General features: G+C 41.7%; 2 protein-coding genes across 12 annotated transcripts in view; one reads left to right on the top strand and one right to left on the bottom strand.

The window, feature by feature from the left end:
- Positions 1–427: 427 nt before the first annotated feature.
- Positions 428–20,472, bottom strand: LOC129168316 (DENN domain-containing protein 2A-like). Of its 11 annotated transcripts, XM_054753446.1 has the most exons (20): positions 20,351–20,460; positions 18,642–19,767; positions 18,474–18,562; positions 17,785–17,879; positions 17,525–17,713; positions 17,357–17,450; positions 17,243–17,293; positions 16,968–17,173; positions 15,976–16,085; positions 15,801–15,870; positions 15,158–15,235; positions 14,828–14,968; positions 14,573–14,757; positions 13,211–13,388; positions 13,099–13,140; positions 12,954–13,038; positions 12,336–12,388; positions 12,125–12,248; positions 11,727–11,813; positions 11,530–11,629 (listed from the first exon to the last, which is right to left on the bottom strand). In XM_054753446.1, exons 2-20 carry the CDS (start codon positions 19,292–19,294, stop codon positions 11,598–11,600), a joined length of 2,562 nt encoding a protein of 853 aa, XP_054609421.1. In that variant the 5' UTR covers positions 19,295–19,767; positions 20,351–20,460; the 3' UTR covers positions 11,530–11,597. The 11 variants fall into 11 exon arrangements, 9 of the variants coding, with proteins under 9 accessions (XP_054609422.1, XP_054609424.1, XP_054609421.1 ...); XM_054753443.1 differs by having other exon boundaries at positions 12,125–12,388; positions 18,642–19,281; positions 20,351–20,472; XM_054753444.1 differs by having other exon boundaries at positions 12,125–12,388; positions 18,642–19,284; positions 20,351–20,468.
- A 271-nt stretch (positions 20,473–20,743) lies between these two features.
- The window catches only part of slc37a3 (solute carrier family 37 member 3), a 10,762-nt gene continuing 3,550 nt past the window's right edge, over positions 20,744–27,955 (top strand). The window contains exons 1-13 of the mRNA XM_054753450.1: positions 20,744–20,858; positions 21,631–21,841; positions 22,731–22,845; positions 22,939–23,031; positions 23,537–23,620; positions 25,628–25,773; positions 25,998–26,094; positions 26,164–26,248; positions 26,330–26,529; positions 26,600–26,741; positions 27,044–27,145; positions 27,226–27,425; positions 27,498–27,563. Coding sequence (XP_054609425.1) covers positions 21,765–21,841; positions 22,731–22,845; positions 22,939–23,031; positions 23,537–23,620; positions 25,628–25,773; positions 25,998–26,094; positions 26,164–26,248; positions 26,330–26,529; positions 26,600–26,741; positions 27,044–27,145; positions 27,226–27,425; positions 27,498–27,563 — 1,407 coding nt within the window. The 5' untranslated portion in view covers positions 20,744–20,858; positions 21,631–21,764. The remainder of the gene's footprint in view (positions 20,859–21,630; positions 21,842–22,730; positions 22,846–22,938; positions 23,032–23,536; positions 23,621–25,627; positions 25,774–25,997; positions 26,095–26,163; positions 26,249–26,329; positions 26,530–26,599; positions 26,742–27,043; positions 27,146–27,225; positions 27,426–27,497; positions 27,564–27,955) is intronic.

Genomic DNA, 27,955 nt, shown 5'->3' with positions numbered 1-27,955 from the left:
CGGTAATATGTGTCAAAAATAACTCGTGAACGGCGGTAACTAATTTGTTTCATTAACTATGTTACATTTTTTACCATAATAAACGCATATGCATGGAAAAACACACCTCACAGTCACAGACGGAGGCACAGTGTAGTGTCCCCGCAGGGTCTGACACTCTTTTATAACTTTATTCTGACCTGAACGCATCAAAAGCAGTGCAACTCCAACATCATATATGTATCTCCAGCTCACATACATCTCTACTCCCTTTGTCATCGGAACAACACTTTCTCATTGTCACTAGATGACGGTGAGATGCATTCATGGACACTCCGAACATCACAACAATGTTTTATTATGCGAAAATGTGGTCTAAATAAATAGAAATATAAAGACAAACAATAAGTGGATATTCTCATTTCATTTTATTCTCACATCACTCTTAATGCGGAAGTACAATTTGCTGCATTTACTGTAAGTATACAGTTCTCAAAAAATACACTCAAAACATGTGAATTCTACTCAAATAACATGGTGTCATTGAACGCAACCCCTCATTGCTCATAATAACAAGGTTTAAGTGTGATTCAAATGTTTGGCTAATATTAAAGAAAGTAGTGTTAGGTAAATACCTGTAGATGTTCAGACATGTGTGCTATCCTATAGCTTGATTTTAATTTTCATTTAATTTGAAGCTGTTAATACATGCAAATTAGGGATGCTCCGATCGATCGGCCACCGATCCGTATCGGCCGATTTCCGTAAAAAATATGCATAACCAATAAAACGCCGGCAAAAAATGATCACCTGTGGCTAGCACTATTGCAACTGACCCTTTCGTGCAGTGTAGTGTCTTGACCTAACTAGCGTCTTTGGCAGTGTCGTCCTCCCACTTCCTTCTAAACAAAAACAATCATGTCTGCCGTATGGAAGCTAACTGCTAATGCCGGGAGAAATTCCTGGCGGGCCTGGCACGTAAAAAAGCTTTAATTTGAAGAACAAAGTGGACGGAGTATAGTGAGTTTTGGAGGCTCACGACCCACCATTAATTAATTACTAATATTATTAGTAATTACCTATTTTTGGGCCCCTTGGCAGTCAAGAGACCTTGGAATTGTCCCGACTTTTCCCCTTTTTATGGCACCCCTGGCAAATAGCATGAAATAGCATAAAACCCTGATTGGAGCATCCCTAATACAATTTATCTCTCTTTCAATAGTATACAGGAAAAATGGGCATATTTCAGACCTGGTCGCAAATGGTGATGTACATGATTAATTAATTTGAAAAACCATGATTAATCTGATTAAACATTTTATTCATTTGACAGCCCTAATCATTTCCTTCACTTCTGAGAGAAGAGTCGCGTTTCACTGCACATCTTAAAATAAAGCCTGGCGCTCTGACACAAGTGGGTGCTGTGGGCGCTAACCCAGCATGATGTTGCTGTTAAAATGTGAGTGTAATGTTAGCACTTGTAACATGTGTGTCCCACTCCTTAATGCTGTATGTGATATATGGCATCTATTACGTTGGACCAGTGCAGAGTTACAGTGTATATGTAAAAAGTGGATAAAGTGCCCTCAGCTATGGACTAACACAGCTCATTAGCATTAAAGCGACGGACACACAAAACGGCGTGTTTCCAGGAGGAATCCCTCCCAGCACCTCACAGGCTAGATTGTTTTTATTTTTATTGAGGAACCTGCGAGACTAATTAGCATGAGTTACGTTGTGTTTCTCTGTTTTTCAGCATAGTAAATCGTTTGATTGTAGTGAAAAGCGCACGCGCTGCCAGAATGGAGCTAAAATGCAACATAATACCTTATGAATGATCAGGAATGAACACAATTCAGGTTAGTTTCATCGCTATTCAGTCTTAAATGGTTTGAAACATTGTGTCTTGCAGGGAGCCATTGGCCAATCCTCTTGTGCCTCCTTGTCCAAAACAACACTCAAGCCCACTCCAGAGCACTTGGATGAGCTTTGCCTCTGGCGCAGTCACCAGTACAATTATCTGGCTGCCATCCAAAGACAATATTTGTCAGAGTAGCCTTGTTCCAGCCCTTTTCTGTTTATTACATTCTGCAGCCTGGGAAGAGAAAGAAAAAAGTGGGTTAGGGTTTCAGATTCAACCTGAAGAATCCAAAGTAAGCCCCCCTCATGTTTTTAATCACTCTTAAAATGTTTTAATCAGGCGGCAGGCGCAGCTGCAACAGACCAAAATGTGTATTCATCTTTCATTCATATGCTTCTAATCATTTTCTCTTCGAATCCTTTGACCTGAAGAGCTTCGACTTAAGCAGTGTGGACAGGAAAAATGTGACTTTGAGAGTTATGGAGCACATTTCACCGTTTTGGAAGTCAAAGTGTAACTTCAGATTCTATCCGCTTGTTAAAACACTGATAATATAGAACACCTACAGTATATTTCATATCTTCCATAATAATAACATCGACTCCTTGAACTGGACTGCTTCAACTGCATGCGCTGATTCCTAAAAACAGTTGAAGTACCCTTGTCATAGAGGATCTTCAACTAGCATTTTTGCAGTAGGCTCTTAGCTGCCCTGGGCAGCTCCTTCAGCAGCAGACTGTTACACCCACGGTGTAAGAAGGAGAGGTTCCGCAGGTCCTTCATACCGACCGCTATCAGGCTCTACAACACCTGAACCATTTTGTATTCACTATGTCTATGCATTGCATGCATTGTCTATGACTATGCATTCTTTACTTGTGTACATACTTGTGTATCTTGCTTGCTGCTGTAACAGATGAATTTCCCTGCTGTGGGATTAATAAAGTACTACTACTACTACTACTACTAAGAACAGCAGAACTCTAGCCCTATAGAGGATCTCTGATGAGCATTTTTGCACTGCGGTAGGTTCTTAAAAACAGCAAAGTGCTCCTGTCATCTTGGACTAGTGCTTTTGCAGTAGGTTCTTAAAAACAGCAATGCTCTAGCCATAAAGAAGATCTTTGTTCTAGGTTCTTAAAAACAGCGGAGCGCTCCTGTCATGTAGTGACAAGTATTTTTGGAGTAGGTTCTTAAAAACAGCAGAGTGCTTCCTTCATATAGGATCTTTCAATAGTGTTTTTGCAGTAGGTCATTAAAAACAGCAAAGCGTTCCTGTCATAAAGAGCATCTTGGACTAGCATTTTTACAGCAGGTTCTTAAAAACAGCAAAACTCTCGGCATACACAGTAGAGGATCTTTGCTGAGTGTTTTTGCAGGAGATCCTTAAAAACAGCGAGGCACTACAGTCCTAAAGAGAATCTCGGGTGAGCGTTTTACAGTCCGTCCTCAAAATCAGCAGAGTGCTTCTGTCATGGAGGATCTTTGGCAAGTGTTCTTTCAGTAGATCTTTAAAAACAGCAAAGTGTAAAGAGAGTCCTGGACTAACGTTTTTGCATTAGATTCGTAAAAACAGCAAAGCTCCTGTCATGAAGAGGATCTTGGACTAGCGTTTTTGCAGTATGTTTTTAAAAACAGCAAAATTCATGTCATATAGAGGATCTTTGACTAGCATTTTTCAGTAGGTCCTGTCATACAGTGGATTTATTTTTTTTTCTAAGACTTTTGTCTTAGATCATTAAAAACAGCAGAGTGCTCCTGTCATATAAAGAGTCTTTGATTAGCATTTTTGCCTGCTGGTTTTAAGGACTTGTTGCAAAAACACTCAACAAAGGTCCTCTACAGTATATAACAGCAGCTTTGCTGTTTGTAAGAACCCGTTGCAAAAACGCTACAGAGCGTGTTGCTGTTTTTAAGGATCTACTACAAAAAACTAGCTTGTAGTAGGCCCTCCTGTCACATAGAGAATCTTTGACAGCGTTTTTGTAGTTGGTCCTTGAAAACAGCAGTGAGCTTCTGCAACATAGAAGAGTGTTTTTGCAGTGAGTGCTTTAATGTATGAATGTTTTATGATTTATGATATTTATGACTATACTGTAGTAGCTACTGTATTTTAATTCTTTACAAAATTAGAATAATACTGTCGTGAAAAGAGCCTGTTACCTGTACCCTACACCACAGATGGCACAGCAGCTCAGGTTCTCCATCATAAAGCAACAGAAACACTGTCCAACCTGCAAATGTTCTGCGTAATAGAAAAGGAGCGCTCCCCGAATGGCTTTCCAGAACATTAGCGCCAGGAAGCCATTCATTTTCGAGCACTGCTGCATTGACTGTTACTATCCCAGCATTCACTCCAAATATACACACAGCATTCTTCTTCTGCCGAGCGTATCTTTAATGCATAGTTAAATAATTACTGCAGATTTTAAAATAAACGCGTCCAGACTTTGTTAACAGGACAGCGCTTGAGTCCAAGCTGGATGGGAACATGACACATGAGGAGTGCTGCTCCGGGCTTTTGTCCAGAACCTCAGCTCGACAGCATCCTTCATATTTCACCCTGTCCTCATTCAGGAATGTCTCATTTTTAAGGCCAAGGGGCTGATTACTGCGAAAGGCTGGCATGCATGGTATGAGACTACAAAAATGTGTCCTTCATGTTCTTTTTCTTCCGTGTCTCTGTGGCCAGATTCATTGAAAAATACTTACTGCCTAAGCCAACCGTTCAAAACAATGAAAACTACTTTTCCTCTTCTAAAACAATATTTTAATAATCTGGCAACCCGTATGTATGGAGGGCTTTACGTGCCTTAATTAAATTAATTCAATCCAAATACATAGATAATTAAATTGTGATTTTTTTTTTGTTATTGTTTTATTTATTTGTGAAATATAATCAGTTAATAATTTTAAAAAATAATTTAGCTCATGCTCAATTTATATATTTCATGGCCTTTATTTGTTGAAATGCCATTTTTATTTATCTAATTGAATTTCACCTAATTTACTCATATTTTAATTGCGATACTTGAATTTTTTACTAGCATTTTTAATGATTGAATTCTTGGAAAATGAATTATTTATTGCTTTTATGGAAATATGAGCATCCTTACAACTAGGCAGTGGGCACTTAGTAACTGTCAATGAATAAAAATGTAATGGAATTTTTTTTTCATTAATTAAATAAAAATACTATTAAATAAGGATAAACATTCTTTAAAAAAATGTCAGATTATGTTGATAAACTCCAACACTATCATGACTTAATTTGTTTAAATTCCATCTGGTCTAAAAAGTCCTGCAGGGCCAGGTCTGCATGTACTGGAAGGTAATTCCCCCTGACGGGAAGGACTGGCTTCCCTGGAGGTTGCACTCTGACAGAGCGACAGCCGAGGACAAAGTCTGTGTTTGTTCAAGCGTCTCACACAGGACCGACCTGAGACACATTTCTCAATGAGCCCGGATGATGGATGAATTTCGGAATCGCGACTTTTTCCTCTCTGCTGAAGGGTCCAGTCAGATTGCACAGACGCCTGCCTCACTTCCCAGGAATTCTTCTGCAGAATTTCTACGCTCCATGGCTCTACATACTGTTTTTTTTTTCAATGAAGGCATGCAAGCAGTCACCAGTTTATTTGAAACCCTTCATGATTAGAAGCTCTGAGTGTAAATCGCATTTCTTACTCCCCACGCGTCTTTTGGAAGTGACAAGAGCGAAAGCGATGAGCAATCCTTCAGGATCTATGCAAATTGATAACATGTGCATGAGGAGGTAACGTGATACTAAGCGAGCGTACAACCCAAACACAGGCCACCTGCTGTGGTTTGGGAGAGCAGAGTTGATCCGCCGTCACAGAGGAGGCCTTTTAGGACAGCGACGGTTCACATGAGGGCGTACTGGCAAAAATCCATCAACCAGACTGAAACCTAAAGTTGAAAATGATGACTTTAAGGTACAACACTATGACATTAGTTAGCTGAACTAGCCTTTTGCCAAACTTGGTCACCAAAAATGGTTCCTGGATCAGTACCATAAGCTGTTTTATTGAATTTTAGTTCATGTCTCGTGTCTTCTTTATCACAAATCACATATGTCAAAGATTTACAGCATCCCAAAGCGTTTTCATTTTTTTCCCCATGACTCTAGATGGCAACCAAATTTTACAGACAGTCCCCTAAAAGTGTGTACCAAATTTTGTGGTGACCGGACTAATCATCTCTTAAGTAGCAGCGTAGAGTGTCTTGAGCTGTGTGAGAAGTTTCAAGTCACTTTGACTTATGATAGTGGCTCTCGGTTATTTCCTGGGGAACAGTGCATTTGTGTTGTTCAGAAGTGGGTCATCTTTAATGTAATGTCTAGACAATTACAAACAAGCTGTGGGCCACAATTGGACCCTGGGCCGCACTTTGGACACCCCTGGTTCAACTTCTTCTTTTTTTATTTATTTATTTAATTTTTTTTAGATTAAATTATTTATTTATTTTTTATTTTTTACCCCTGGTTTAACTTGTCAACTATCACACACACACACACACACACACACACTGTGCTTGTCAGTTTTAGGACATGACACAGTCAGCAACATGGGCGTCACACAGATAACACACCGCTTCCCCTTTTCCCACATTTATCATCACGAGCTACCTCATGTGTGCCGTGAGTCAACAATGATGGACATAAAGTGTCCAAAATAGTGTGTCTGTCTGCAAATGCCAGCATCCAATGTGGCTTCTCGATAAAACACCCCAAAAAAAGTCAGCGTTAAAATCAATAAATCAGATGGCGTCTATTTATAGTCTCTAAGTATGCTGCAGCAGCTTTTGGCGTTTCTGGATCAGACCTGGAAATGTTTTCACCAGAATAACACACACTTTCTCCAATGGATTTGCCATGTGCTTTTCCTTTCCCAACCCACTGACTTGTAAATCACCGAGGGGGATTTTTTTTTAGCATCTATCATGATTATATGACAGAGTGGTGGCATTAAAAAAGAAAAAAACGGCTTCAGTACCATCCATTGGAAAAAGTTAGCCTATTAATAACTTTCCAGACGGATGCTGGTTTTAACATATAGGAACACAAATCACAGTGACAAGTAGAACATGATCAGCACCTCAAAAATGGCCTATTGTTAATTCAATAATCCTAGACATAACATGATCAGCACCTCAAAAATGACCTATTGTTAATTCAATAATCCTTGACATACAGTATATGATGTTGGACTGATTCACAGTTTTTTTGTGAAATGGTGAAAGCCTCTCTTGGTATTCACAAGCTATTTCTGTGGGAATTGCAATTTCTAGTGTTCCCAATGTGCTGCTTTGATGGCTCCACGTTGAGACGGGGGAAATGATTCAGACCGCTGGCATGCATGGCAGCGCCGCAGCTGGACGTTGCACCTGCAAGCGGGGGACAACAAGCTGTCGGGTTTATGTTGGGTAATAAATTTCTTCCCTGAATTTTTCTTCCTCCTTGCACTCCTCACTTGCAGCATCCACTAAATTAAACACAATGACTCAATTTAATGGAGAATGTGATATCATTTACCCCCACTGGAGAATTCTCTATCAGCAGTTTCATGGCAAATACTCCCAGACAATCTAGCATAATGTATATGAAATATCATATCACACAAGGGACTTAAAATCTCCAAACCTTTTTGTATACAGTAGCAGTATGGAAAGTCCATAGTAGCCTGTTTGATAGGTGTACCCAACGTTTATCAAAGCCCATTTGACTAATGTACAGAAAGTCCATAGGAGCCTGTTTGATTGATGTACCGGAAGTCCAAAGTAGCCCGTTCGACTGAAGTACAGAATGTCTATAGTCGCCCATTTGACTGAAAGTCCATAGTAGCCCATTTGGCTGAAGTACAGAATGTCTATGGTAGCCCATTTGGCCGAAAGTCCATAGTAGTCCGTTTGAGTGAAGTACAGAATGTCTATAGTAGCCCATTTGACTGAAAATCCATAGTAGCCCGTTTGACTGATGTACAAAAAGTCCATAGTACCTCGTTGGATTAATTTATTGAAAGTCTATTGTAGGCCGTTTGACTAATGTACAGAAAGTCCATAGTATCCTGTTTCATTGATGTACAAAAAGTCCATAGTAGCCCATTTGGTCGATGTACTGAAAGTCTATTGAAGCCCGTTGGAGTAATGTACAGAAAGTCTGTAGTATCCCATTTGATTGATGTACAAAAAGTTGATAATAGCCTGTTTGTGATGTACACAAAGTCTATAGTAGCCGGTTTGAATGAAAGTCCATAGTATCCCGTTTGACTGATGTACAAAAAGTCCATAATAGCCTGTTTGTGATGTACAGAAAATCCATAGTAACCCCTTTGACGGATGTACAGAAAGTCCATAGTCGTCTGTTTGTGATGTACAGAAAGTCTATAGTATCCCGTTTGACTGCAAGTCCATAGTATCCCGTTTGACTGATGCAGAGAAAGTCCATAGTCATCTGTTTGTGATGTACAGAAAATCCATAGTGACCCCTTTGACTGATGTACAGAAAGTCCATAGTAACCCGTTTGATTGATGTGCAGAAATTCAGAAGGCAGAAGTTTTCAAAATGACATTACACTTTCCACTCTGACTGATTTCCAGTGACGTTCAGGTAACCGCACCTTCCCTTAACCGTACTCCATAAATCATGTAATTAGCACTGGCCACCGCAGGCAACTCGCAAATGTGGTTCACAAACTTTTAAAATGAGGTGAATAAATCTCTGGAGAAATGTCATTCAAATTGATGGTTGCTTTTAACGGGCAATGAAGTTTGTGTGATGCTATTTTAGATGAGAATAAACAATGTATCATACATTTAAAGTCCTAAAGGTACTAGGGTTTAACTTTGTAGCGATTTTTAAGAGAAAGATAAGAGTTTTTCCTGCACCATGACCAAAAATATATGACATTTGTGTTTGTACAGAGATATATTCCATCTAGAGGCTCAAGGGGTCAAACACTCGCTGACTGGAATTGATTTAAACCATAATTACCTCAGCAGTAGCCCGTCGGGTTGAGCTGAAGCCCAGGTGTATAGCAGAAAAGCAATATGGGACCATTTGAGTTTGGCATTCAACCAAGTGAGCATATACACACATACTGTACATAAGCGCACCACCAAGCGATCTGTCAGCAGCTGTCAGTGCTTGTCTCTCACGGCCTCCATTTTTCTTTCTGGGGGCGAGATTGGCCCACAGCGTCAGCGCTTTCTCGCCTGACAGATCTACTCAACTCTTGTGAGCTTTACTGGCCTTTTCAATACATTAACAACGAAACTTGTTCCCCAAGGTTGTATTCTTGGTCCCTTCAAGTTCGCTGTATACTTCTATTGAGGCATGGGCCTATACCACGGTATGAAAAAGTCCAAACTGCTAAAATTGTGCGTCATACCGTTTCTACGATATGAGAGAAAGTAGAAGTCCAGCGCGGCTACTCCATGGAAATACTTTGTCACGTCCTGTGCTATTTTTCGCGGTCAGAACTGGGCTTCGATGTGTTGCCAAAAGTCGTTATGGCCGCGCTCTTGTCGCCGTTGTCGGTCGACATATTACTCACACCGAGGATGTGGAGATGTGACGAGACAGACCGAGATAGGAGTGGAGGATAAGTGGCAAATATTTATTCTCCACTGAACAACAAGCAACAACCGTGTCACTATGAAATAATAACGTAACATTACGAGTTGGTTTTTAAATTATTTTATTGTGACCTTTTTGAGCCACAATTTTCATTTTGTTTTTTATTAAGAAAATATTTATTGTATTGTGACTTGAGTTGCAGGATTTACCACATTTGACTGCATTTTATTTATGAATTAATTATTTAGAAAAAAAAATGTGGGTTTTTTGTATTTATTTTAAAAACATATGTTCCACTTTCATTGTGTTGTATTATCTGGTTATTATCTAAATATGCCTACTTGTATTTCTCTAAGATTCACAAATAGAATATTTAGTTTCTTTATTTTATTATTTATTTATTTATTTTTCTATGACTAGTGTGAAAAGTTTTACAATAACAACATAGCTTTTTGTTCTGTGGTGTTCCTCATGGTTGTGTCCGTAGCCCCCTTAGGTTCTCTGCATATTTTAACGATTTACTAAGAGAACGTTTTCTGTTTACTCTATTTACATGGATAATTTTACATATATTTGAATAGGACGACATTCCCTATTCAATGTTTGTATAACATTTTATTCATAATCCATGTCATACATAGCATCAGAAATGTCTTATTTTCTGAGCTGATTTTTCTTTTTGTTGGTGGGCTTTTAATGTTAGATTTCATTGCTTATTTATTGTTTAATTGTGTTTCTTTAATTTCAGCTGCGTCTGATGACATTAGTGTTCTTGTATTTAAATGGCCAGATTTCTTTTTTTGTAGTCTCAGGTTTTTGTGTTTGGTGAGTCCTTAATTCAACATGGCACAGTCATTCTAGCACTATGGACCTTCTTTTGCCACAGCTCATTAACACCCAGTGCATCCTATTATCTCAGCCATTTACTTAACTATCTACAGTATTTACAGATTCACGCAGGTTATGTTACGAATGGCAAAAAATCGCAAATAATGGATGCAGCCATGAAAAGCCTAAAAAATGCCTATTTCTGATACTCTAAACCTTATAATATGCCTTTCGCAGTCATCAAACACATTTTAAATTCAGCTTTATACAGTACGGGCATCCAGTATTCAGTATTGTACTAATAAAATCTGCAGTTACACAACATCATGTCTTGTCAAAGCATTTTCCTGCTGGAGAATATTGGGTGAATTGACTTGCGAGACAGCACCCTCTGCTGGATTCACAGCTGCAGCTACCAAATGATTTACAGTTTAAAGCAAAGACAAAGTATTCGCCAATAGGCAACACTTTCACGTCTGCATTGAGTGTTAACACATCAACATCAGCATGAACTTTCCGCTATGAGGGCGACACGGTCGAAACAGTGCGATCACATCCCCACAGGGCTCTCTGGCTGACACAATGCATCACTACTTATGCTGTCTGCTCTGCACCTGTGTTATGTTTGCACGATGACAAAAGATGGGCTTTCCTCTTTGCGGCCTGCAGATCAGCTTTGTTTCCATGACTCACAGCCCAAAATAGTGATGGCGGCCACTGACTCCTAACCAGCAGCTCTTTGTAGTGAAGAGGGCTTTGAACACTCAAACACCGTGTGGTCGGCGAATGTGTGGGAATGTGGAGCACTCATTTGGGTGAAACTGGCACATGATGCTGAGTGAGCGCATCATTTGTGCTTTGCCTTTTAAAGTTATTGTCTGCAGTGTTAAAGAATATACTTTACTATGGTGTTTATATGACAAATGAGCATGGGAAAATACATTGCACTTACCTATAATAGCACTTTTTATAGTGTAATTGTGGTGTTTTGTGCCTTGAAACAGCTCCCGCTATGGTGCAGTTGGTCACCACTGCAAACCACAACCTCAATAATGAATAGATTTTATATTTTCAATCAATCCCAATCAGATAGCATTATCATCTTTGTAAACGGAGACCTTTTCTTGTCTATATTGTGCATGTGTACTTAATAATTAAGAACTGTACTACTGCCATCTTGTGGATACTACTAACTATGACATTTTTTAAATTTATTTTCATTTAAGTGATTTTTAAAAAGAATCACTTCACTTCCTGATTTAAATAACAATGGGATATTTAATTTGGACAACCACATTTTTGCCAGCATGCGTCCATAAAACACTCTGTTCCTCATTTCTTGGACAAGAATTTCATTCTGTTCCCTAGAAAAAAGTGAAATCAAGTAAATAGGATTAGGATAAGTTGGCCACAGCATCAATCCAGCAGATAAAATAGTATACAGGTACTGTATATCCTCACCTAGGCCTTTGAGAAACCTGTTAATCCTCCTGTGTTCACTCTCATGGATGGTGTCTAGATACTCGTGCACCCTTACTTCAAAAAGCCCTGAGGACACAATAATAACTGCACATCTTGAAGGTAAACATTTAAAGCTCCTACCATACTGACGGTATTTTTTCCTCATATTTCCTAGCAATTGTCTGAGCGGGCATTCAGCTTATATGTTTATTTACATTACTGTTTTTATATAAGACGACAGCGTCGTCTTATATTTAGGGTCTAAGATGTATAGGCGCCAACTTCTCCCCAGGCAAGTCGGAGCTTCTCTCCCTGTCACTCACACACACCAGAGACCCGGAGAGGTGCAACCACCGTTGTATATGTCGTCTTATATTACAGCACAGTAGAGCATTTACCTCTGTGGTTGGGTCCCTGGACCTCCCTCTCCTGTATGAAGCATCCAAACATCTGCGTCTCCATGAAGATCTCCAGGAAATGCCGCACCGTCTTTGAGGGCACAGCCTTCCGGAAGGCCTCCCGCTGGAAGGAGAAAAGGACGGGGGACCTTCGGAAAGGGGAGGCAGAGGAGACGTCGTCCTCAAAGAAGAAGAGAGGGTAGTGTCCTACCAGCTCCACGAAGAAGCGCACAAAGGCCTCGGACACAACAGTGCTGAGATGGTCTACACAGGAGATGAGATTAGCATCGCAAATGTTGGAGCTTATTAATGTCTTATGCCCTCGTCACACTAGAGGTAGAATGAGCCAGAATGCCGTCGGAATGAAAATGCGTGGTTTATTCCTGGATGTTCAAAGTGCATTCTAAAAATTCTGACTACATTCTAAATATTCTTACGGTATTCCAACAGCATTTCAAACATTCGGATCATATTCGGAAAAAAAAAAAAACGCAGCCACCTGCCGCTGAAGCCTCACAGTGAAGCGTCGCCTTATGCACATCACTTCATACGGCAAGGAAAAAAGGAGCCACGATAACTTCACCAGCCGCCGCCGGCATGAACAGTGCAGAGGTGCTGAAAAGAGGTTCTGAAACCCAAGAAGACTGCTGAAACGTCACTCACCATTGACACGTCGTCAATTCACATCACGTCATGCCGACAAGGAAAAAAGGAGCCAAGCGTACGAATTTCAAATCCTCTCCCGAATGTGGCGCAAATTTTGAAACTTTTTCATTCCGGCTGGTTCTGCTTGATTCGTGGTGATTTGTGCTTAGTGTGACAGCTTTACCGTTAGAAAGCTCTTGTCTCCTCTCCAGAACATTTTCCAAGGCAGCTTGGAGTTTAGAAGGCAGGATGGAGTCTTCATCATCCAGCTAAAAAGTGATCAATTAAAATATCGTGTCTTGATATTAAGGCTTTTGTGAATAACCTACCTGTCTTAAAAAGCGACTTTTCCCGAGATCAACAACAAGAACCTGTACAGTGAAGAAAGTAGCATTTAGACTGGCTTCTATTGGTGAAAGGTCAAAGGTGATGGGTGATAACCTCCTCCAGGGGTAGCGCAGGGAGCTGTGGCAAGCAGCTGGACAGCAGGCCCACGATGAAAGGGGTTGGGGTGCACACGATGTCGAGCATGGCGGAGGGTAGTACAGGGATGTATGTGTGCTGCCATACGAAAGGGTAGAGGAGCGCCATCACAGCATGGCAGCACTGGGACAGGGTGCTGCAAGAAGAGACACATTTTGATATGTAGTGTTGTGATTTGAATTAAGCACAGAGCAAAACAACCTGAATACAGTATGTGTAGTTAGCACTTTCATCCATTTGAAGCCACTGTGGTCTGAGTGGGTGGTCTTAATCCCACTTATCTTATTATCCATCCATCCATTTTCTATACCGCTTCTCCTCATTAGGGTCGCGGGGCATGCTGGAGCCTATCCCAGCTGACAGGCGGGTTATCTTATTATTTATGTTGCAAAACAAAATCTCTACAAAAGGAAGTAAAAATTCACATTTTGAAAATTCACATGATTCACATTTTTCCAAGTGCTCTGACCATTTTTTCTGGCATCATGCTGCAAGTTGCAGCATCAGAACCCGGAATCTCTGCGGCATGGACTTCTGGAGAACCTCGGAAGGTCGTTCTATACCCCCCTCCCGACACTGGGCGGAAAAACTGCCGTTCATCGCACTTGCACGCACTTACAACATGAGCGTGAGTGAGGACACGTACGTACGTGAACAGAACGTGGAAGTACGATGACGTGTACATTGTAAGCATGCTGTAAGCATGTACAACTCACCATGTGCGCAACCTACGATGCACGCAACCGCGCACGGCCAGGATTGGCGTGCGGGCCACGTACTTACACATTGCGCAACCGTGCGAGTGACGTGCTCCCTCCCTGCTCTTGCCACTCCCTCCCGTTGTTGTTGGCGGCCTTACATACTAAAAACACGCATGGTTGGTTACGACCGAGGCAGGCTATATTGCAGGCTATTTTGGGAACCTATCCCCCGCAATAAACGAGGGAACACTGTACTGTATTTGCAATGCTGACTGAATTCTCTTTTAATACAGTAACAACATAGTGTTTGTTCTGTGGTGTTCCCCAAGGCTGTATCCTTCGCCCCCTCTAGTTCTCTATTCAATAATAGAACATTTTCTACCAATATTTGCCGATAGACCACATTTCCTGTTGGATGCTTGTTTCAGATGAGACACAAAATCGTGCAACTTCCACTCTTGTGGACTTTAAAAAATCTTTTTGGAGTGTGACTTTACCGAATCAGAGCGCTCAAAAGTCACTAATGTTGGAGAAAAGTTTGACACGATCACGGTCAAGTTGCTCTACATGAAACACGCTTTGCTCTGTGCATGCCAAGGTTTCTGAAGCATGTCATCACCAAGGATGTCGTGATGATCCTGAAATCGGTCCGAACCTCAGTTTGTCAGCAGTAAAGATGACCCTGCGCTCCAGTAGCAAAGAACCAAACACCCTGAGAAGCAGCCTCAGACTTAGGCAGGAGAAAAGACAATCAAAGTCCACGTGTTCCAAGTGGGAGTCACATGGTCGGCATAGCTCCATCACCTGAAAAGCAGCGAGCGGTGAGTTCATCTTCTTCTCATACAAATATGGCGTGCAGTCTAAGCAAACTCACCTCAGTACCACAGCCAGGGAGGAATGTTTTGATGGTGATGGTTCTGCCCGGAGCTGGAAACTGAGCTTCCATGATGGCTCGCATGAAGGGCTGCACCAGAGCGGGAGAGAGAGCCCTCCGCCTCTCCACTTCATCCAGTACCTACAGCCCAAAGTCCCCAAAGACACTTTAAGTACGCCCTCTAGTGGCTGTGAGCAGCATAGGGGATGACGTCAGAGAATGATAAAAATCTATGCTTGCATAGCATTGCCATTTCAACAAAAAATTAATAAAAAAAAAAGATAAATGACAATTACTACTAAAATAATTAGCTTAATTTAAAATATTTACCTTAGAGAACAGGTTAAAACAGCCAAGACAACTAACAATGCAGTAGACCTCTGGAAGACGCTTTCCTTTTCCACGAGGCTGAAAATAATGGTAAAAAAAATATATATATATATACATTAATAACCTTTTACTATAGATGCTAACCACTTGGCTACCTATATTATATTGTATATAGTATTATATATTATTATAAATGAAAAAATTAGATTTTTTGGGGTGGATATCATAGACAAAACCAGTCAAAAGCACTTTTAATGACATCCAATACAAGAGCTTCTTCATCTTTATAATGATAATAATGCTCGTTTTGGTCACATTTTTGCAAAATATTGGAAACCTTCTGCATTGTAACACATTCTGCATTGCATTGTAACACATTTCAGTCTATTATTAGACATACAAGAGAGCTTCGTTTCCCTTGACTAGTCTCCAGTCCATATAAATTCACACAAACACACACATACAATCTATGCACACATTCCCAGACTCACACACTTCCTGTTTTCCCACAGGCATGTCAACTTCTTTTTTTTTTTTTTTACACACACAGTTATTTATTCAGCCGTCATGGTGGTATTTGGCCACTTCCTGTACAGTGGCAGCGAGCTTATATTTACTTGAGCTCTTTTTTTGAATTATTTACCAGTAAACGTCTGCAGTATCCAAAGCGCCTGCTCCCATCCTCCCCAGTCAATACAAAGGAGAACATCTCACTAGGAAGGGATACATTTAGCACACAAATAAACATAGAATAGTAACAACACACACTTACATTTACTGTATGCATTACTTTTCACGGTGCATTGATGGGGTCTCACCTTGGGTAGCTCTCCACCGGCTCCCAGTCTTTGGCATCAGGGAAGCAAAATTTGGGAATAATCCTCAGCTGATCTTCCGTCTCCTTCATGAGTTTGAAGTTTCGCTCCAGCTGCAACGCGCGCAAAAAAAAAAATGGACCATTTCTTCCAAAAATCTCTACAAAATGCATGGCTGTCAAATGATAAAAAGTTGTAATCAAATTAATCACAGTTTTCAAATTAATTCATCATAATTAATCACCGTTTGTGACTATGTGTGAAATGTGCCCATTTTTTACTGTGTTTTATGTACAGAAAGATAAATGACAGGAAACAATTACATATATTTGTTAACAGCTCGAAATGAACTGAAAATTTAACTAAGCTAAAAGATAGCGCACATGTCTGAAAATGTAGGTCTCTTTTATAGTAGCAGAACATTTGAATGCGTTAATATGAGCCATGTGGAGTTGTGTTCAAAGACAGCATGTACCGTCATTTAAAATGAATCCGCATGTTTTGAGTGTATTTCCGGGATTTCCGAGCATACTTAAATGCAGCAAACTGGGCTTCCGCAGCTTGTAAGAGTTAGGTAAGTGAGTGATAAGAATATCGACTCACTGTTTTTCTTGGTGCTTCTGTTGATTCAGACCACACGTACACGCATAATAAAGACTTTGCTGCGATGCTCTGAGTGTTCCTGAACGCACTTCGCGGTCGTCTAGTGACAATGAGGAAGTGTCGTTCCGATGACAAGCGGACAAGAGACGTGTTTGTGAGTTGGAGAAACATATATGGTGCTGGAATTAAGCTGCTGCTGATGTGTTCAGGCCGGAATGAAGTTAAAAAAGAGTGTTGGCCTCTGTGTGAGGACGCTTTTGTGCCCCCGTTTGCCATCAGAGAGGTCTGGGCTTGACATGAATTAATGAAACAAATGAGTTACTGCCGTTAATGTGCTATTTTTGACAGCCCTGATAAAATTACAATGCTTTTTGGAGCAAACAATTTCTAACCTTTGGAGGAAACTGCTGCTTGACCTCCGGCACATAATGGCTGCCTGCTTTTGACCTCTGCAGCGACACAACCAGGAAGAACTCAAAGAGCTGGCGATGTTGATTATCCAGCAAGCCTCTCCCGGCTTTGGTACCGTTGCCCTCGACGTGATTGTAGCCTGGCCGGCTCAGTATGGACTGGACTGAGACCAGACGCTGGCGATGGGCTGGATGAGAACGTGGAGTCCATTGAGGAGGACAACTTAATTGGAAAGACCTTAAGACTTGGTCTTTACCTTTGGCTCGCTCTTCAAATTCACTCTCGGAGTCGCTGTTTTCATCGGTCACTGCAAACAAAATAGTCAAACACTAAAAATAAGGACATGAAGGTATATATCCCAAAAGGTCACCTCTCCCGGAGCTCGTCTCAGCATAATGATAAATCCTCCTGAGATGTTTCTTCCCAATCCGAGCCTCAAAGATGCCGTTTATCCTCAGTACCACCTGTGAAAAAGACAAAAAACCCAAAATCCAAACAAATACTGATTTAAAATGCAAAAAAAAAAAACATACGGTACCGTTGGTATCCTGCGACTGGAGGACTCCCCGGAAAGCCAGGGTCCATGCTCAGTTGGGGTGGACGGGGGGCTGAGCTGGGTCGGAGATGAAACACCACCGCTACCGTGGGTTTGCTGGGTGGCTCGACGCAGGTCCAGCAGCTTGAAACTCCGATCTGAATTCTTCCTAAAAAAGCCTGGTCTTGAAACCTGAGAAAATGAATGTGAATCAGATTTTGGTCCATTTACGTACAGTAGGAGTGCACGGGCAGGGATGGAACCTTGCTTGTGTCTGCACCAGGAGACGACGGCAAAGACTGCTGGGAGCACTGACTCTCCAACTCAATGTCTTCATATGGGTTGTCTTTGAACGCATCTGCAACAATAACATCACAGCACTTGATATTACCTGCCACACCAACAGGGGGCAGCATGGATGGTCAAAATGACTGTAACACATAAATGCTAACTCTCTTTAGCAGGCCCTCAGTTTAATCCCAATATGGGCCATTCCACCAAAAGGGTGCCACTTGCATCCCCAAGAAATAAAAGGTACAAATGCACAATTAACTGTAAAATATATTTTTTTATTAAGCAGTTAATCTGATGGATATTTCATAAATACAATTTAAAAGATTCATTGAAACCCCAATTCCTAAAATTAGACTTTACCATGAAACATAATCATTTAAATTCTTCTTTTATAGGGCTGTTAAATGATTGCAAATTTTAATCAAATTAATGACAGCCTTTGAATTAATTAATCATGATTAATCACCATTTGCCACAATGTGTGAAATATGCCCATTTTTGCTGTACTTTATGAACAGAAAGCAAAATGACAGGACACAATGATATATATTTGTACGTATTAACAGCTCCAAGTGAAATGAAAATTTAAATCAAGCTAAAAGATACCACACGTGTCTGAAATGTATTTGCATAACGCTAATCTCTAGCTATCTTTTACCTAGGATGTCTTCATAGTGATGCTCCTGAGTCCGTGAGGGACAGACGGGGTGACTTGAACCTGGGATGTCCTCACACTCAAGTGGCTTCCTGTCAAAGTGAAAATGAATGTCCTTATTCTTTCTTTATGCTCTTTATTATAAATATGACAGATTTTAGTTTCTTTTACTTGTTAACAGCAGGTGGATGTCTTGGGGATGTTTTTGGCAGTGGGGGTAGCTTCCTCTGCCCTCTGGTGACCGGATGCTGGAAGGTGCGCTCCGGTTTAGGGACTGGGTTAACAGGAGGCTTTCCAGAAGGTTCCGTCAGGTCTTTCCTCCTTGCTTGCTTGTCTTTGCTTGGTGGGCTGAAATAGTTTCCCAGCTCTGGAGGAGTTTTACCATGATCCATGGCGTCCAGCTTTTTAAAAAGGGTGAAGACTGCTCTCTTCCCCTCGTTGTCATTGGGTGAACAAGGTCTTGAATCCCTGAGCTTTCCCACATTTTCCTTCAGTTCATCACTGGCTGCATTCTTTAATTCTAATTGCTGTCTGTCTCCACATTTCCTTATGTTGTATTTAACCACTCCGCCGCCATTTTCCATATGGTCCTCACTCTGCTTAGCCATCCTCTTCGAGGGTTCCTTTCCCTCCCAAAGAGAAATCTTGTCCTTAATGTTGCTTCCGTTGGATGTGGAGAGCTTGTTGCCCACCGAGCGCCCATTCTCATTGCCGCAAGAGTCACAGGTCAGCCTCCTGTGAGCCATCCGAAGGCGTAAAGGTGCGTTTGGGTGCCTGTTACCTTCTGTTCTTAGCTTCTTTGAGGACGCCACTGCTAAGCACATTAAGTAACAAGATCATCATGATAAGGTGGACCTCTGCCAAGGCCTAAGTAACTTCTTTCCACAATGTATAATAATACTGCTTCAAGAAAACAAATCTTATTAGGTGGAACTTGTTAAATGGGATATTCTATGTGCGATGTGGATGATATATTTATATAAAATGAATAGAAATGATTATTGAAATGCCGAATTTTGGGAGATAAATTCCAATTATTCCTATTTTGTATTATTTATCAGAGGTGGGTACAGTATGTGTCACCAAAACTGAAAGAGACAGACACCCAAGTCATCAAAAAACGCAAAACATAAGTAAACAGAAAAAATGTATGCATTTTTGCTGTGTTATACAAATAAAGCTCTTCTGTTGGAGTCTCCTGAACTCCCACTGACTTAATGTGATTGTCTTTTTTTGGCTGCAGTGGGAAAACTCATCCAGAGAGGCCTGTGAACTCAGAATCGTCTTCTCATCGGGCCTGGCAAAATAAACACATAGTTGGACCGTGGCCCATTTCATCAAACTGCTTTAATAAATAAACCGGGGGAAATGGGAACCATTAATTGCATGGAAAGACATATTCCTGAATGGATGTGGGTGACCGCAAGGCAGCTCTGGCTTTCATTTCCCAAGCACTGATCTGTAATTGAGGTATTTATTGTTCTTAATATGAAAATATCATTTTTTCTGCTACGAACATGTTGGTTGAATAGATGCTGTCCTGTTGAAGAGTAGTTGAATGTGAAATTAACATCCTTACACTCACATTTTACATCATTTATGGGCCGACTCAAAAGAAAACTTTGGCTCGTTCGCTTTCCAAACATTCTTTTTCTCCCTGTGTATTTATAAAAGCTCATTTTCCAACACTGCAGCTTGTTTCCCAGCTCTGAAACTGCATGTTGTCACCATTATAGTTCATACACCACTATTATTCCAGTGTCTAACTATGACAGCTACTAATGATACTTTTTTGTAAAAACCGAGAAAAATACAACAGCAAGTTCAATGCACTGTTCACACCAAATAATTTCAAAATAAAGCAGCTATTGCTGACTTACCCCCTGCTGTAGCACTCCCTCCGTGGCTTTAAGTGCGAAAAGAGGGTATAATAGAGCAGATGATCTTTTAAATAAATGCATTGTTATCACTTCCAAATAGTGACTATCTATCTTGATGTTTGTTTCGTCATTATAAGTGTAACCGCTGCCCCCGCCTCTTTATACTTTCATTCACTCTCTCTCCACATACTGTACTCTCCCCCGCCCGCCCTCGTTCTCTCTCGCTCTGTCACTCATAATATTCATTTAATTCATGAATATTGTAATTAACTTGCAGGACACAAAGGAAATTAAAAAGGTGCACAGAACACTACAATAACACGTGCATACAAATTACAGCAATAAAAGTACCGGTAGTCATTTTTGCCTTTTAATTCCACTCCTGGGCTGTAGGTGGCAGACGCGCCAAGTCGCCACACGGTGACGTCACAGATGATGTCCAACTCAGTACACAGATGTTCATCGCCAAGCAGGCAGCTAGCTTGAAAACTGTTATCTGATCAGGGAGGTAAGAGCTTTGCTTTGTTTCTCAGATTCTTACATTTAAATCCAAAACTGTGATGGATTAATTTGCTGCCATGCGTGTTTTCGGCAAGACATGGTAGTGTAAATAGAGGCTGTTTTTGTTTTTTTTTGGTTGCTGATAAATACAAACTTGATGTTGTAGACGTGTAAACGAGTTCTCTCCCCCCAAAAAAATCCTGAATTGAAAGAAGTATCAACTTGAGCTCGATTTAAAAACAATCAATTAATTTAAATAAACACCGATTAAATACTGAGCCACTCGTGATCTGTGAGTGCAGCGTTCAATGGCTAAATGACAACCTTGGAATGTATCTACTCTACTTAAAAATAAGCACTTTCCCTTTTCCGGTTGCTTTCACTTTCTGTAGACACAGATAAGAGGAAATAGGAGAATGAACACAAAATAAATATGTATAACTGCATACGATAGTAGTTATCTGCGAGTGCTGATATATTAGTATATTATTAGTTATATCGATATATTAGTTATCTGCGAGTGCTGCTTTCAGTGGCTAAATTGCAACGTTGGGATTTAATGACATTTCACAAGCGATGCGGTCCTTCAAAATGACGACATGGAAGCATGTTTTATTGCTTTCACTTTCTCTAGACACAGACAACAGCGCATAAAACACATTTATACACAAGCACAAAGAATGGACCCACAATAACAACATATCTAGGACTCACTGCATCCGAAGAAAAGGACCCCCTGAGCGACATCAGAGTTTTAACACTGACTTCCTTCTTTTCAGGCACTTTGTTGTTTGCAACCTGTGATGTGTTTGTACCACCTGGCACTAGCGGGAGTCTTTAGCTGAACTACCTTCCTGTCCTTTTTGCTGTTGCCCACCTCCTCATCCTCCTCATCCCTCCGGTCGTCCCTGTGATGCCTCCCTCGTGCTGTGGCTACCTGTCACAGTACACCCATCATCACCTGGTCACCTTCCTCCTCACCTTCTTTAGGTAATCTATGACGCCTTATTTCCCCAAAGCTTGTTAGATGCTCAGTTTGGCAGCCTGATGCCTTGTCTTGTGTGTGTGCGTGCGCGTGCGTGTGTGTGTGTGTTTGTAAAGGGAAATACATGAGTGGGACAGAGCGTAGTCTAGTGACAAACTGTGAATGGATGTGAGCTATTCACGTAGGTCAAAGGTCCACGGGGCAACACAGGGCAGACGTCAAGATAGTGTGAACTGAGTATGTTGATTTCCGATAGCAGGAAATATCATGTTAAGCTGGAGGCTTTAAAACTGGAAATCTGAACATAATCACCTCCACCTTTTTTATTTTTTTTTGTGCTGACTTGTGTGTACCGACAAACACAGCAGCCCAGTGGGAAAACAAATGAGTAACGGGTTATAACTGGGGTTGCAGTCCTTGGAGCGAGGAGGAAACAAGCCGCCTTGTTTGTGTGGTGAAAGACAGGAACATTATGTCTTTTATTGACTGTTGAAAGTACTGCGATAGCGAAATCTATCAGACGGTAAGCGAGAAGTTACGCGAAGCAGGGTTTGTGCGAACGCACCTTCAAAAGTGTCCGGGGGGGGCTCTGGTGGATGTAGCGTGGGTATGGACGGCACAGCTGCGGCTCCATTTCCTATTTCTTCACATTCTCGCCTTCCATTAATGAAGAAAGTGAGACAGAATAGTGTCAGTGCCAGCACCAAAGCTCAAACAAAGGCGTTCATTATCCGCCGTGCTGGTGCTGGTGCTGTTGTTGTTTTTGAATATAGGAAGAAGAAGCGGAAATGACGCACAATCCATCATGACGTTTTCCGTGCGTCGAGACGTTGTCCGTGCGTTTTTTTTCCACATCACGCATGTAAACGTAGTGATTGTCTCTGTCTTCCCCAGCTATGTGTTCCTGCATGCATCCAGGAAGACGTTCAGCAATGTGAAAGTTAGCATCTCTGCCCAGTGGACGCCTTCTCCTCAGAATGGCAGCGCTCCCGCTTTCTCCCCCAGTGAGGTAAATAAAGCATGATAGGATACATGTCTGAAAACATGTCTCACTGTATAAACTCTCATTTAAACGCACGCAAAACCCCTTTTTTTGTCTCAGACATGGGGGAGTAATCGCCTGTTTGAGACTGAAGAGCAGGCCACTCTCTTCCTGGGAGCGCTGGACTCCATTTTTCTCTTCTCCTATGCCGTGGTGCGTTATATTAGCAGTTGCATTTGAAAAGATATGTGTTTGATGTAAATGTCGTGTATTAAAACCTGCAGACAAATAACATTTGCAAATAATAACATGATTTATTCTTGTGGCTTTTTCCTGGTCATGTCACAAGATTGCACAGCCACTTGTTGCTAGGCAGAATTCTGTAAAATAGACGTATCTGGTGGAATTTGGTTATACATTATAACTTCTAATCCTGCATACACATAACTACTATATTGACCTGCAAGTAGGACAGTACCTTTTCCTCAGGAAAAAAAAGCAAACAACATAGGAGTTAGGATGCTGTTTTTAAAATAATGGCAAAAATGGGTGTTGGAAAAAGAGTGGCTGTCTTAAATGCAGGATGGTCTTCTAATCAGGTCTATATGGTAGCGTTCCGCAAGCTAAGCAGAGGAGCCAACCTCCTCGGCATATGTTATAAGTTGCGATTTGACGTTTGATTTGTGTCGATTTGAACTATTTGGTCTCTTCCTCGCAGGGTTTGTATCTCAGCGGCGTGATTGGCGACAGAGTCAACCTGCGCTATGTGCTCTGCTTCGGCCTGTGCGGCTCTGCTGCTGTGGTGAGCGCACACATACTGCACATTGCACTCTTATAGCCACACTTTTATTAGCGTCAAGCTGTAAATTGTCCGTGGTATCATTTTACTGCGCTGTATTTTTACCTCGCCCCATCCAGTATTCATTTCCGTTATCTGTGTCAATGCTGGGACAGAGTAGGGCGTTCCCCAACTTTTTGGCCATAATTGGGAACATGAACTTGTAAAGGGCCTCATTCAACCCCTGATTAGCTCTAAGGACTCTTTGACCTTGTGAAAACTGCCCAGGAGTCTTTAAATGGTAAAAATCGGTCATGTCGTCATTGTGTGGTCATGTTATTTCTCATTTGTAAGCGCTTTCGCGTAGGATGGCAACTGCTTTAAAAGCGAAAGTTTAAAAAAAAAAAAAAAAGAAGAAACAGCTCCTCATCAATCAAAGCATGACCAGCGATTTGGGAGAGGGGGAGGAGTGAGCCATCGGGTTGGGCGTCAAGTCTCGAGCATTGATCCGATTCTCCCCGGATTGTTCAAATTTTTAAATTTCGATTCCTGGTTTCAACGCCCTGTCCGCCAACCGGAAGAACTAGCCGCAAACACCGACAAAGAAGAAGAAGAGCCTGCAAAGTTTGGAACACAATGACGGAAAGGAGGGTGCACGAACAAACATGATTAAACACCTCCAGATTTGTAGTATAGAAATAACAGTGCTCCGCCTTTGACGCTGTATGTCGGACTTCCCGTAAGCAGTAAGAGTCACGGCTGTCGAACAAGAGATGACGTCTGTCTCATGCCAGCGTAACCAAGGGTTCCAGGATGTCGTGGAAGTTTGATGTAAATAAAGGACAGGAAATACGGCTGCGGGATGCAAGTTTAATCATGTTTATTCATTTTACTCGTGTCTCTTTGAGCAAAAGTCACAATATCTTCTCGACCCACTCAACACACTTCCGGGCCTTCAAAATAAGAGCGCATTGCACTACATCCTGTTTCCTGTGGTAACAAAATGAGGGTGTCATAAAAAATTAGCTATTAAACAAAGTAAGCATCTTTTGTGAAAGTGGACTCCTTTTGAAAAAAGCTCTGTGAGAAATTCATAGTAAAGTTGATAAAAAGTTCATATCATTAACAAATTCATGGGTAAGTTTGGACGTTTCATTCAAAAACAACTCTCGTTAGCGCCCTCATTTAAACCATGGAAACTTTTGTGACCCTGCCTCTTAAAAGCATTGGAATCGAGAATCGTTACTAACCAGAATCCGTTACTAACCGAAATCGTTCACATTCAAACGAGCCCCAGTGAGCCAACAGTGCCATCAACGGACACGAAGACGCAAGCCTACCTGACTTTTCCCTCTGGATGATCAAGGATGATCAAGGATGTTAAATTCAGCTTGCTTCATGCACACAAAAACATCTGTTGAATGGAATGGGACACATTTTTTGGTGAGTACATAAAGTAAGCTGTTAACTGCCTGAGGCCTCGCGGGCTATGACATTAAATCATTGTTAGAATAACTATTTGGCTGTATTTACCATTGTAAATTTGAAATTTCAAATTATATTATTCATTTATTATGAAATTCTTATTTTATATTTGAATTCTCAGTTGTAAGAAGTGTTCATTACACCATGAAAATCAACATTTTACAATGACACACAATATATACACAATATATATAATGAATGAATAAATTAATTCAATGTTTTGTGGTTTTACTGCGGCCTATTATTAGTCAAAAATATGCATATTAAGCAAATTGTATGTGTTTTTGTCTTAAATGAAGCATTTTTACCTTTTATGTAGGAGGTTGTAAACCGGTTTCCGAAGTTCTAAGTACAAAAATATTTGATTTATAAATAAGGAATGCTGCTTCGCGGAAATTAATTTTTCTCGGTTGGGTCTGGAAGCAATTTACCGCGATAAACAGGGCATCACGTTCTCATATACCGGATAATAACCCACTTTTTACAATGATATAAGCTATTCTTTTGTTCATTGTGTAGACTATGGAGTGCTTTCTCTCTGTGCAGGATTTTGCATTTGGCACGCTGACAGAGTGGCTCCACCTTTACAACATCTACCTCTACTGTAGCCTGTGGGTCTTCAATGGACTGCTGCAGTCCACCGTCTGGCCCTGCGTGGTCGCTGTCATGGCCAACTGGTTCGGCAAGACGGGGTGTGTGTGTGTGTGTGTGTGCGTTTTTATCACACACTGCATCCAGTGTCACATCCACACATTTGCACAAAGACATCCATTCATTGCCACTTTTGCTTGAACATAGATGCCATTGAGGCTCAGCAACCGGATTTGCTGGTGTAAACGTATTCGTTTGTTTTGAAAGGGTGGTGTTAAATAGTGTTAAACATGTTTGACGACACTTAAGATGTGATATTGCCCAGGCGCGGCTTTGTGTTTGGCCTGTGGAGCGCTTGTGCCTCGGTAGGCAACATCCTGGGCGCCTTCTTGGCATCCACTGTGCTCAAGTACGGCTACGAGGTGAGGCACGCAAGACGCCATGTTTTCATCACTGTGGCTAAATGCTAACTGTGTACGCTCCTGTGCTAGTACGCCTTCCTGGTGACCTCAGTGGTGCAGTTCTCTGGCGGGGTGGTGGTCTTCTTCGGCCTGCTCACCTCTCCGAAAGAAGTCGGTAAGACACATCTTTTTATAAAAGTAGTTGAATTCTTCAAATGTTATATTTTAAAGGCTGTATGAAACGCGTGTGTGCCAGGTCTGAGTATGGAGTGTGAGACTGGACTCAACCCAGTTGAGACTGACACCCACAGGCCTCTGATGAGCGATGAAGAAGAAGAAGAAGAGGAGGAGGATGTGTACGAGCGCCACCACTCGATTCAACAGCAGGATGAACCTCATGAAGAGCCTCGAGCTGTGGGTTTCTTCCAGGCCTTCTGCCTGCCCGGAGTCCTGCTGGTGAGCTTCCAGCGCGCTCTGCTGAACGATCTCCTCACGGAGCGTTAACCTGCTCGTGTTTGCTCGCCAGTACTCGCTGGCGTTCGCGTGTCTGAAGCTGGTGAACTACTCCTTCTTCTTCTGGCTTCCGTTCTACCTGAGCAACAACTACGGCTGGAAGGAGGCCGAGGCTGACCGCCTGTCCATGTGGTACGACGTTGGAGGGATCATCGGTGAGTAAATCCACGTTAGTTTGATTGACCAGAACACACCCTGAAAGAAAATATTTTAGACAAAATCAAACCCAAACCTTTTTCAAGTGGGTTTGTGTCATGGCTGCATCTCTCCAGGTCACTGTTGTGTGTGTGAGTGACAGGAAGAAAAGCTCAGACTGTCATACGGAATTTAGTTTGGGGTGACCTGTTTGTTTGCATGTATAAATCTCTAGACTCTGAATACAAGAGTTTTTTCTCGGAAGAACATTACCATTTAATACTCAGATCGATACATGAACTTTTTGCTGTTTCTGTTCCAGGCGGAACAGTTCAGGGTCTGATATCGGACTTCATGGGAAAGCGATCCCCAGTGTTGGCGTTAAGTCTGACGCTCGCCATGGCCTGTCTGGTGGGCTACAGCCGTGAGTAGCAACTGGAATGACACACAGCACAGAACGTTCCGCGCCAAATGGTACACCTTCATCGATGCACACCTCTGCAGATTCACCTAACGACAAGGCCACCAACGCCGCCCTGCTGGCCATCACTGGCTTCTTCATCGGCGGTCCATCCAACATGATTGGCTCGGCCATATCTGCTGATCTGGGGAGGCAGGACGCCGTCCAGGGCAGTCAAGAGGCTCTGGCTACAGTCACCGGCATTGTAGATGGGACAGGAAGCATTGGAGCTGCCGGTGGGCAAGTATGTTGTCATATTTCATATTACATTCACATGTGACGGTATGAACACAAACTAAACCATGTCATCTTCTAGTACTTGGTGTCCCTCATTGAGAGCAAGCTGGGCTGGGTGTCGGTCTTCTACTTCTTCGTCATCATGGTAAGCGTACAACTAAGGATGCTCCCATCAGGGTTTTATGCTGCCGATTCCGATCATCCATGAGTGATATCGGCCGATACCGATAATAGTAGACCTTAGGACAGGGGTGGGCAAACTTTTTGACTCACGGGCCACATTGGTTTAAAAATTTTGGTGCAGGGCCCTCCTTATATACTGTGGGAGGTCATCAAACAGAACGACATACTTAAACACAACACATCCACTGCAAGTTAACGCATCACATACATCAACTACTATGACTGCGTGGGTGATAAACAACAACTCAGCGCTAAACATAGCACGTAACTTTAAGCTGTTATTTGGGCTACGTTCACACTGCAGGGTATGATGCCCAAATCGGATTTTTATTTTTGATGTGGTCGACCTGTTAA

Source organism: Dunckerocampus dactyliophorus, chromosome 15 (assembly GCF_027744805.1).
Source record: "Dunckerocampus dactyliophorus isolate RoL2022-P2 chromosome 15, RoL_Ddac_1.1, whole genome shotgun sequence".
Classification (NCBI taxonomy): domain Eukaryota; kingdom Metazoa; phylum Chordata; class Actinopteri; order Syngnathiformes; family Syngnathidae; genus Dunckerocampus; species Dunckerocampus dactyliophorus.
The sequence above is the reverse complement of the archived record's forward strand: the minus strand, read 5'-3'. Positions and strand labels throughout refer to the sequence as shown.

Bases quoted from the DNA above. Each gene is read 5' to 3' on its own strand.
- LOC129168316 (XM_054753440.1), bottom strand. From the start codon at position 19,294: ATGTGCTTAGCAGTGGCGTCCTCAAAGAAGCTAAGAACAGAAGGTAAC. The intron at 13,389-14,572 runs GTGATGACATGC...CTCTTCTTGCAG, and splicing joins GGATCATCACGACATCCTTG to CACCCTGTCCCAGTGCTGCC. The intron at 11,814-12,124 runs GTAAATGCTCTA...TTGTGTCCTCAG, and splicing joins CCAGGGACCCAACCACAGAG to GGCTTTTTGAAGTAAGGGTG.